This window comes from Parasteatoda tepidariorum, chromosome 2, assembly GCF_043381705.1.
Source record: "Parasteatoda tepidariorum isolate YZ-2023 chromosome 2, CAS_Ptep_4.0, whole genome shotgun sequence".
Taxonomy (NCBI): Eukaryota; Metazoa; Arthropoda; class Arachnida; order Araneae; family Theridiidae; genus Parasteatoda; species Parasteatoda tepidariorum.
Window position 1 is genome coordinate 21,714,117 of NC_092205.1, and position 12,625 is coordinate 21,726,741.

Genomic DNA, 12,625 nt, shown 5'->3' on the forward strand with positions numbered 1-12,625 from the left:
AAAAATATTATGTGTTAATGTCATATAATAATAAAAAATAAAATTAGTATTAATAGAAATATTTATTGAAAAGGTGCGTTTACGCACCTTTATGTGAAGTCGGTTAATACTCTAACAGTTTTATTCAGGATGATATTTTGTCAAATATTAACTGAGATGCGGTGAAATTTGAAATTATTCTAAAATTTATATCAAAATAGCAATTAAAATCTTATAATCATAACTAAGTTATAAAGCGAGAAATAAATTATAATACATTTCAAGCATTCAACACATTTAAAAAAATAAGGAAATATAATTACGAAATTAAAAAAAAATTCGTTTGACATCAAGTTTTCTTTTTATCCTAAGATAAATTTTCGTTCGCAATGTTGATCAAATTCAAAGCAGCAATCCACCCACAACATTCCAAAGGGGAATTTAGCCCGAATATTCACTTTTGCCAGACGAAAACAAGACTACTAGGTGGCGCTACGCGCCCTGGGGAAGGGTCCGGTGTGCTCTATCGGAAACAACCAACTCTTTTTCTCAACTAGAGGACACCCTAGCATACTAACTCACTTCATACCTCCGGGATGAGGGAAAGCATCCACACGTCGCTCTTCCGCATCTTCATGGGACGCTCTTGGTGTTCCCAGCATCTTTCCGCTCTTTTGACCGCGACAGTGGAGTGAATCACTTCCTCTCGGAGAAATTTTCTGGCGACTAAATTTCTGTTTTTCTTTTTCTTCATTGCTTGAAAAACAAAGTGAAATTAGAAGTTCTAATGGGATACTGACAGAAATAAGAATGTTTATTTTGTAGATAAGACCGTGAAAGAACTTTTTACAATATTGTGGTATTTATTACAAGGTATTGGCCATTTACTATAAAGGAATTAAAAAAATTCGAAACCTGACAGTAAAAACGAATATTTTTTTTCACTTTCTCCGCAATTAATATATCAGATAAAAAATATAGTCTGTTGAAACATTACTGACAGCAATAATTTGTTACAAAAGCTAATATTTTACACTAAAAAATGAAGAGTTTTGAGTGAAAAAAATCTTTTAAATGGTTTTAACTAAGAGAGTACAAATTGAAATCTTTATATATTGAAATCCGAACGAAACTTCTTGATTGTGCTTCTGACGTTTAAAGTGCAAGAATGACGGGTTGGCCTAGACAATTTGATCGTTCCTGTGGAAGATTAATCACTTTAGGAAATCGAATTTCTTGGCACTACCTGCGAAAGGAATTCGTAGTAAAAACTGCACTTATGTTTATTGCCCTTTTACCTGGATTGCACTCGACGGAAATTGTATCAGGTAAGTGAATTTCTTAGCACTTTTTTAAGTATTTTGTTAAAAAAAAGGAAGCGAAAATTATCTAAAATATCTGGCTTCTGGTGACTTTCCTACTTTCTGGAAAATCGCGGGAATAAAGAGAGTAGTTTTGTGAGTAAAAGTTATCTATAATTAGGTAAAATTGTATTAAACAGCTGTTGGATTTCATTAAAACGAATATTAGTTTATTTTATTTATGTGAAAAAAATTCAGATTTTCCTGAAACTAAAACAGATGGCTATTAATATTTTAAAATGTATATTACACTAGTTAAGTTGCTGAAAAGGTTGATGTGTTTGTCAGTAATTTTTTTTAATCGGACACAAATTTTCGCAATGCTTAAGGAAATTAATTGAACATGAAACATTCTATCAAAATATAAAAAAAACTAAAACAATAGTCAAACTCTTATTTCCAGTGATAGAATTTATACTACGGCTTAAGTGAAAAAAAAGAAACGTAACTTTAAGAGTTACTGAACGCATTGAGTTGGAAAAAAATTAAGTTCATGCTTTAAAAAAGTTCAGTTATAAATAATGTAATTAAAATAAAAATGTCATTATTTTCTGATAATTTTTTTAATAATTTGATTGTTTATTTTTTCAGTGACATTCAAACATTTAATACATTTCAATTTATGAAATAGATTAAAGTTTAGATTAATCTTTCATTTAAATATTTAGGCAATATTTCTATAGGTTAATTTTTTGGTTAATTTTAAACATATTGATATATTTATAACTTTCATATTAAATAATTAACAAATTTAAATAATCACCATAGGTAGAACTAAATTTGTCTTGAGTAAATCAAAGTATAACATTATGCCAACTATTATATCTGAAGACGCTAAGAAAATTTATTTTTAAATTAATATATTTGATTTGGTTTTGAGTATGGCTTAAGATTTAACTTATGCTATTAACTGTAAATCCAGACTATAAATTTCAATTTGGCTCTATACATTTTTAAAAATATTTAAATAAATATAAAAACACTTCGTAACATCATGTTTTGTTTTGTTGATAGACTACATTTTAAGTGACAAATCATTATTTGTAACTTGCATGTGGATAAGAACATTAGAAGCGAGAAATATGAAGAAAAAAATTTTCATCGGCAAGAAATTTCCGCAAATGTACTTTAACATTTCTGCTTTGTAAGGAAATTTGTTTATTTTTAAGGTAAAATTTAAATTAAAAATTCTTCGTCGCGGACATTGTTTACTGCTAATGTGTAATGCTGTTTTTGTAATTGCATTTTCCATGCACTTTTTAAAGTATAAAAGCTATAAAAAATTATTATTATTAATATCTACTTTCTATTAACACTGCAATTGACATAAATTTTGTAACTTAAATTATAGTTATTTAAAGCAACGGATGCTTCTTATAAATTAGAAGTGCGTTACATCTTTTATTTGTCATTTATTACGAATTCTTTGTTTTCGCGATATGTATTTTAATCATTTTGTGAGAACAAATTTTTCAATGTTATTCATTTCCAATTAGATACAATATTTCTCCGAAAACGGCAATAACAATTGATCAAGAAATTTTAATCTATAATGATCATTAGAAAAATCAGATTTTATATTTAATTTCATTTTGCTTCGATTGTACTTTAATAACAAATACCTTGCTTTTATTATGAAATGTATAATTTCTTTTCGTAAAATAAGCACGTGTTTTTAATGACTAAACATTCATAAACATAGAAGTTTTTGATTATAGAATCAAGAAACGAATGTAAAATTTTTATAAAGAGTAATTAATTGTTTTTAATCACGAGAAAGTATAGTACATTGAGTATGACGGAAGTACGAAGATGTTTTTTGCTAAACTATTGATCGCGTATCCTTTCTAAAAAATATTACAATTCTATACAAAATATCAGAAAAATAATAAATATTACTATTCTCTTGTCCTTATTGTAAATAATTTGTTTGCTGTGAATAATACGATAATGTAAATATAAGGACACATTGCATGAATTTAGTTTCCGTTAATTTTATAAATTATTTGTAGAAATAATACCGCAAATAATTTTCAATTTTCCAGTCAAAATATATGTGTTATTTTTATATAAGAATTCTTTTTTAATTAAATATTACTGAAAATTATACTACCTAATTCAATTCTATGTAATTAAATGAAAATCGCAGTTTAAATTATTAATAAGTAACTCTTTTCCTTATAAAGAATACACGTTGCTTTTCGTTATGGTCTTTTAATTTTTTCACCAACAGTTTAAGTTCGTTTTTAAGTATTGACTTTAAAATTAATAATTAGGAAAATCGTATTAAAATAAGTAGTTAACATTGGATATCGCTACAATAATTTTCTACAACGATGGTTAGCCTTAAGTATGAAGGTAATAAAAAAAGAGTTTATATATATTTTAGCTTAATTGACATAGCTTTATATTATATTATTATAATTAACATCTGCTAATTCATTAGATAATACAAATGACGGAGAAGTTATTTAGGCATGAACGTTTTTTAAGCAACATACTTTCGTTGATAGAAGTAGTGTAAGTATCCATTAGACTATTATTTCTTAGTCTCATTATAAACACCGAAATTTGATTTCAGATAATTGTTCTTTATAGACGGTTTATTTTTCGTATTTCATTTCAGTATCAGTTATTCAGTATCAGTTTCATTCTGTATTCATATGTATCAGTTTTATATATTTTTTATGAACGTTCTCGCTTCTATTGATAAAAATAAATATAAATTAAGAACCACTTTAAGGAAAAAGGCGACAAGAAATTTGCAATGAATTTGATGCTCTAATAATTTCAAAAAAGAAAGTATGACACTATATTGCACATTAAACCTCGAATCGACAATAAGCGTAAAATTGATTGGTTTCAGCATACTTGCACGTTTTCAAGATATTACATTATAAACAATTTCCGAGTAAATTACGGTATAAAGTCCCGGAATTTTGGGTACACCATCCGTAAAACCTACTTTACCGTAAATTCCAATTTTACCGGAAAATATTAAATTGTAAATTTTTCAGCAATATTTATTTAGAGTAATTCTGGGATTTCAGGGAAGTTATTACTGTAAAAATAATGATTTGTCAGATTTTTTATTTCTTAACATGTCCTGGTAAAAGTATCAGTACTCTGAACGTTTTTTCACCATTACTTTCATCGTCATTTGATCTGGAACTTTTTTGCAGTGTAGGTTTTCCTAAATTAATATTATTAACGATTTATTAAAAATTTTTTATTAGCACTTTTTATCGATAATAATTCGATTTGTAGTTTTTAGTGTATAGTTGTGTATAATCGTCTTTTTAATTGATAATTTTTTTTAACTTAATCGTATTTTAATGAAACTTATTTATGCTTCTTATTGTAACAAGGCGCACAGTAACTGTAAAAAAAAACATATGACGTGACATTCCTTCGATTTAAAACTAAATGCATTAGTTACGAAACGACACATTCAACGTGTATACTCTCTAGTTAGATACTAAAAAAACTTAGTTCTTACACATCTTGTCAAAAGAAATAGAGAGAACGTATTCTCTGTTTTTGCGAACATTGACGTTTTTCCAGCTTTTAAGGAAAAGAAAATACCTATACCGAGTGGTTGGCTACGGCTTTATCTAACAGGGATTTGAAAAAAATTCGACTACCGCTCTGGGTGTATGGACTGCACTTTCTCCTAGTGTTTGTCCGCGTTTAGGTATCCACTCAATTGTAATGCTCCAGAGCAGGCACATCTCCCAACCATGGCCAAGTACCTAGTCCCATTTTCAGGGTTCTATTGTTTAACGGTCATGGCGGAATGTTACGCTGTTTTGACCACGATCAGACAACGTGGACGGCACCTGAACTGGAACCCCTTTCTCAAAACTTCTACACCACAATCAACGAGAAGACATTAAGCTATGGCACATTTAACATGCACTTTGCTGTATATATTCGGCAGCTGTTTCGTCTGCTGCCAAGATCGAACTCACAACCCGCAGCTTCCAACGAGCAATCAGAGTGACGCCTTAACAGACTGCATCACCGGAGCATCTAGCAGTGGTTTTTTAGGGGATAGAGCACTTGTCTCCCAGTGAGGAGTTCGAATCCCAGTGATGGCTAGTCGCAACTGGCTCGCCCGGCCAGCGCTGACGTAAATAATGTTTTCAGTGGCAGACCCATCATGGATTAAAATCGTATTTCCGTCTGGGTAACCCTGGAAGGGTTTCCATGATTTTTCTTCTCCATGTAATGCAAATGCGGGAGAGTTTCATGAAAAATACATTCATGAAAGCTAGTGTGCCCAATGCTTGATCTAAGAGTTCCCTTGTCTTATGGGTTGAATTTAAAATTAGAAGTTTACGGAGACGAGCAGTAATAGTCGTAAACCCAGAAATGAGTCGACTGTATGGTGCTGGTTATAAAATAAAATAATAGAATATTGTTATGATTTTAGAACCAGAAAAGTCCACCCTCGATTGGGAAGAGTGAGGGGGAGGCAAGATGATTATTACGATATGTCCTCGGATCTAAATTGCTTATGTGTAGCTCGTGCTGGTGATAGCAATATATTTTGATCATCTGTAAGAATGCCAGAGTATCACAGATAACTGATTAGTGCAACCCCAGTACATCGTACATAAGCAAACAAAACCTGTTCGGATTAAATTTTATTACCGTATACAGTTTTGATGTTTTGACATGTTGTGAACATTCAATTTTGCACCTGTATAATTTTGCTAGTGTACATTTGGCAAGGATCATTAGAAGAGATTTTTAGCAAGGCTATATTTTTATCGAATGACCACTAATATCCGTATTTTAATAATTTAGAAAATAATATACTCGTATTTGTATTGTATGCAGCAGAAATACTTTTTTGATGTTGCGTATCGTTATGATAAATTTTATTTTGTAATTTTAATCTGGAAGAATACTAAAGATATTCATTTTCCAGACATAGATTTAAACCAATTTAAAAATAAAAATAAATCATACTGTACTTTTAGTTTGGTCAATCGCTTTTTGTACTATTATGTTATAGGAAATTTAGTATATTGCTTTAACTATTTTTTATATTTATTTTTTATCCATGCTTTATCGCAGAAATATAATTCATTTTAGAAAACTATTTTTCTAAAGTGAATTTTAGCTGAAATACCCTAAAATGTATGATAATAGTAAACTTTGGAAAAGTTATGAACATAACTTTTAGCATAATAGAAAATGTAAAAACCTACTGTATGGAATTTATATCAGGCTCCCACGAAAGTTTCAGAACTATTTCTGAAGAACATTAACAGAATTTATTGAAATTTGACGGGCACTCAGCCAGATTTTTTTTGCCGTTCCTAAAGTTAACTGGTAGTTTTCATTGAGTTTTCTTATCTTCAAAACCATTCAGAATACAAGTTGATCTATTTTTGATTAGATTTTTTTCTTGATTTACGAACTTTATTTCAAAATAAAGGTTTAAATACTTGCAAATACAAACAGGATTAATTTTATTGAAAATTGAGGTCATAATAAAACTAAAAGTAGTTCCGATTTTCAGAAAACTTGAAAAAAAAATAAAAACATTGAGTTTTATACAAGTTATGAAATACCAATTACATTAAGTGCGCAATAAATGAAAGGATTTCTCAAAATTGAGCAAAAATAGGAAATAACACCAAAACAAATAATAGACAAATATTAAAATCCCGTACATTCAAAATTGAAACAGCATATACTCATGTTCGAGCAAAATATAAGTGAAATGTGTGAGAAGGATGCGCATTGGCTGCCGTCAGGATTCGAACCAAGGACCTCCGGGTTCGTAGTAGGATGCCATAATCACCGTGGCTGAACACCACAGTGCATGGAGATTGAAAAAACTTTATATGGTGACAGTTGCTTGCTAGTTTTCAAGTTAAGTTCAATAGTAGAGGGTAGCAGATGGGAAAATATGGTCAAAGCTTAGTCAGACGATCGGTAATTATAATTTCATTTTTGCTAATTTCGTTATCTTTTAAAAACCTTTTAGTAAACAGAATATATAAAGCTTCCTATCTGTCCTATGACTGGATTGAAAAACTATGCTATTGTGAGAACCAAATTATGAAACCCGGAGTTCTTCTGTTCAAACCTACGGCATACGAAGAACTCTTTCACACATTTCGCGCACCAGATCACTTTTGAGACTGCAGAAAATTATTATTTGCTTCAAAAATGAATATATGCTGTTTTAATTTTGAATACATGATGTTTCTAATTTCGTTTATAATTTATTTCTGAGCTACTTGATAAATTTTTGCTAAATTTTGAGAAGCACTTTTTTCCTGTTGTGTTAGTTTAGTAAGGATATGTTCCTATATTTTAGAATGATACAAAAAAATTATTTTTTGTTTTTGCATACTTATAGCGTAATACCCATATAGGATAATATGCGTACGGGATAAAATAAAATCATAATTGATTATTGAATCATCACTTATAATTACAACACAAACAAGCAACAAAATTATTAGGCATGTAATGAAAAAATTGTTTTCAAAAATTAGTTCTTCTTTAATATTTGTTGTCCTTTCTGGTTACTTTACAATATTAAACTTAAAAATTGTTTATTTGAAGAATAATGTTCTTAGAACAAACTAAATGAACGATAAACTACACTGAGTATTCGTCACTGAAAATGGTACAATTGATTATTGATCGCGGCCAAAACATGAAAAGACTAATAGTCAAGATTTTTAAAAACTTTTATCGATAAATTGACGTATTAGTACCGAGCTTATTATTATTTTTAATTCTGTTTTTGTTGACTTTACTTTATGATGTTTCTAGTTTTTTTAAAAAAATGCAATTAGAAATAATAACTACAGACAAAGGCTTACGGTTCTTAGACAGCTTCGGAAATACAAATTCGTGGCACGTCATCTTCAAATGCTATTTATGAACGTGCTTGTGTTTACCTGGCACATTAAGCAACTAATGACTAAATATGTACAAAAAAACTCGTTTTTGTTTAAAGGGAACTGTAATTTAACAAATATGTTGTTTATGTTGCTGTTTTTACTGACATTAGGACAAGCCAAGTTTGCCAGCTATTGAGATTTAAGACAGGAAATAACGCTTTTCGCTTTACAAGAGAGCACCGCAAGTGCGATTTAGTTCAGAACCCTCCGGATAGAGGGCAGCACCAATCATACATAGATCTGAAGAGGTAATCTCCTGATCTTTGTACATATAGCACTACTCAGTGACTGACCATGGAACTTTCGATTACGCATATTTTACGAGCATGTAGGGGAGAGTTGGATAAAACGGGATAGTCGGACAAAACGGGATACGTCGCCTAGGGACCAGACTATTGCAGCTATCTAGTGGACAACGACAGAAACGTGTTATTCGACCGTGATTATATCATTCTCGGTGCGTCCCGCCTCGAGATCACTATTTCATAGAAAGTTGTAGGTCTCAGAAATTTTTTACTCTATTTTCTTGCCATTTTCTACATTTACGTGCGTTGTTTTTTGCATTGTACTGCCTACATATAAGGCAATAAAATTCCGGTGAGTATAAAATTTAATTAACCATTTATTTACCAATATTTTTATGTGCAGTCTATCTAATTTTCTTTTCACATTTACGCAGCAACCATGTTTGTTTCAAAAAGTGACGGAGTCGGACAAAACGGGACACTTGTGAGTTGGATAAAACGGGATAGAGTTTTTCATGTCCCGTTTTATCCACCTATTTATTTATTGGATTATTACATTTTAAAATATCCATATATTAATGTAGGCCTAGGCTTTTTAAACAACTTATTTATATTAACTATAGATATTTTTTGAATAATTTAGTCTCTTTATATAGTAATGCAAAATTTGTTTATTAACGTTCATTATTAAGCATTTTATTTTCGACTCTAGGATTTCACATCTTTCTTTAAAGCTAATTGTAATATATTTCTCTGATGAAGACTTTTTTATACATAAACAATTATTATACATAAACAATTATTTATATATTTGCATTATTTATTATTTTATCTTTATATATATGCAAAAAATTAAACATTGTAAACCCTATCCCGTTTTATCCAACCCAGGTATGCTAAAACGGGATATGTAAGAGTTTGGAAATGAATTTTTTTTTCTATTTCGCTGTCATTAAAATTAGTTGAAAATATGTTTTTTGTGTGCTTCAATAAATGTTGTAGCTACAAAAAAAATAATGTATGGTTTTCCTTAACAGATATTCCGTAGTAAATAAAAACAATAATGGTATCCCGTTTTATCCAACTCTCCCCTATATAGCGTGTACTCGGTGGGTCTCGGTGGTTTTGATAATCGCACCACGAACTCTCTGTATCAATCCGAATCAGATGCCCTAACAACTGGGTTGCCCCGTCCAACTGAGTTCATAATCTAAATAATTGAAAAGCATCTGCAGTTAAAATTGCGAAGTTCTGTAATGCTTATTCTACGATAAAATTTGTTTTTCTTATTTCCCTCCCTCATGGATTAATTAAAATTTTAATGGGATTTTTAGGGTATTAGAGTAAAACTTTGTCTCGCACCTGCTGTCAGAATTTCAAGATCTTTAATATAAGGGTTTCATAGTTATAAAAACAGAAGTACAAAAGCGCACACATGGACTTTTCTTTCTTTACTGAAGACAATTGTTTAATATATAACTGTCAGAAATACCAAAAAATACTTCAAAATCAAAATAACAAATTTGAAAATTTTTCTAGCTAGTTTCAGATTTGAATTCAGTTCGAGCTATACTTTAAACAAAATTACTCTTTTATATGCGAATTATTTGAACAAAATATTTTATCATAGTAAATTTTTTACTCACAAGATAAAACTTTGAAGGTGAAAACGAAAAAAAAAAAAAATTGCGTGAATTTTACCATATGCACCGAGCCACTCACCTTTTGCACGCAGCATAGAAGTATTATATAAGTACGTAATTTTATTGCTCACATATTTTCAAGACACGAAACCTATTAATTTAATCTTGTTACAAAAATTACCCGGAATCGGAAGATAGAATACGATGAATATGAGTAATTTATTATTGTAAGGGATATTCTTGAAAAGAGAAAGATGTTGGTTGCACTTGAGAAATTTTTTCTTAACTTTTAATTAAAAGCGTTTCTTTCACGAAACTAACTCCTCTGTAAGCACGTAAGTAGCGAAACTTTATTATGAAAAATGAAGCAAACATCAAGAAGCACTATCTATTACTCTTAGAAAAATATTAAATCCTATTTTAATATTATAAAATATTAGCATATGATTCATTTTCTGAAAGAGCGTTATGTTTCTCATATTAACAGAAATTGTTATTTCGAGTTAATGCAAGTTTATGATTTAAAAACGAAATATTTTTTTTTGTTATTCATCATGTATTTTATAAGAAAAATATTTTGGTTCAATTTTTTAGAGAATACTTTTCCGAAAAAAAATCGTTATATAACTGTAATAAGGCTATATACCAAAGAATTTATAGTAATCAAATAGGAAATTCTCAATTGCACTTTCTCGTTGGCATAACAGTACAGGGTGGACCTTTACCTCCTCTAGAACATATCTCCATGTCGTTCTTCTTGATGTGACAACACCATGATCATTTTAAAATTGGTAGTTATGGTGTACAGCCATTGAATTTTTAAACTTCCTCTATCTGTGCTGCCAGTTTCTGGTTGAATATTGCATGTTTTGAGCGTCCAATTTATCCAAGCGAGAGACAAATGTGCCCTGTAAATCTCATTCTCTTAACTTTATAAATTTTATTACATCAACGTCCTTACAATTTTTATTTAAATTATTACACACGCATCCTTAAAAATTTCGTAATTTCATTTTATTACATCTATATCCTTATAAATTTGGAGATAACTTAGCTACTGACAAGTTTACCCCAGCCAGATAGAAAGATAGGAAAACACCAGGCAAAGCGGAACACCCTGGCCATGCATTCGACCCCAACACCCTGGTTGAAATTTGAGTGTAGAGAAAATAACAATCCCTCATAAGAAATTGCTTGTTTCGAAAACTAATAAACAAATTATCATGCTTTCTCATTGGTCAAAAATATCATGCTTTCTCATTGGCCTGCTGTAAACTACTTTAGGTATACTGATTTGACATTTAACTTTTATGTAATTATATGTAATATATTTTAATATATATTTTCAATTACGAGCGCTGCTAAAAATTTCGGATCAAACAAACGGCAATTAGAATGTATCATCCGTAAAATTCATTCTTAATGTTAAATATTATAGTGTTATTTTTACAGTAATATTTATTTAATTAGAGGAACTAAGTGAGTTTTCGGAAATTATTACTGTAAAATTTACGGCGTATCAGATATTTTTTCTGTAACATGTTCCTATAAAAATTGATTTTACGGTAAAAAGTACCGGCACTTTCTGTGCCGATGCTTTGTACCGTAATTTGATTAGAAATTTGATTGAAAAAAAAGAAAGAAAGAAATTACGCAAGGATGGAAATAACATAACAAGCTAAATTTTGATAAGAAAACGAAAAAATTCAATCTTCTAATTTTCAATATTTATAAACAAATTTGTCAACTGAAGGTGATGTTTACGGGGAAATCGTAAAATTATATATTTTTTTCTTTTTTGCTGCCTGACAAAATATTCCAGTTGAAATATTTGCCCCGAGTGTCTCTTATTTTGGTCAACTGACTGCATAACACTTTGCAAATAATCTTAGAGAAATTTTTTACAGTTTCATTCAAATAGCAGTGGTATCTGATGACGAAATATGTCATTGATTTTGAAACTTTATTAGATAAAAACAACTAGATTCCTTAAACAAAATGCAGAAAGTGATTAACTTACTTCTCTTAAATTACATACATTTCGCAATTGATTTATTAAATGATTTAATTTTCCAACGTATTCTATTAATAGCTAAGTTAATTACAAAATCATTGTATAATTTAGAACTATTTTCCTACAAATACTTTATTTCAGAACCAGAATTGAACAACCTTCCCTTATTTGAGTGCAAGGCATTTAATGTTTAACCCCGTAGCATTGTAATTTTAAACACTTACGCAGAAGACAACACAACTTCCTGATCACGCGTTGAGAGTAAACCAGCCTTTATGGAAGACTTTTTGAATAAACTAGTCGAAATCTGCCGTAATGGAAAGAAAAACCACCAGACCCTCCCACACATATCCAGAGGGCAAGATGATTCTAACCCACTATCCGTTTGCCACTGATGGTATTATATTTCCGTCGGCATTGTGGACGGTGTGAGTCGATGGAAAATTCG

General features: G+C 30.0%; 1 protein-coding gene across 1 annotated transcript in view; it reads left to right on the top strand.

The window, feature by feature from the left end:
• Positions 1-487: 487 nt before the first annotated feature.
• Positions 488-12,625, top strand: part of LOC107447604 (B-cell receptor CD22-like) — a 401,378-nt gene continuing 389,240 nt past the window's right edge. The window contains exon 1 of the mRNA XM_071177281.1: positions 488-1,307. Coding sequence (XP_071033382.1) covers positions 1,148-1,307 — 160 coding nt within the window. The 5' untranslated portion in view covers positions 488-1,147. The remainder of the gene's footprint in view (positions 1,308-12,625) is intronic.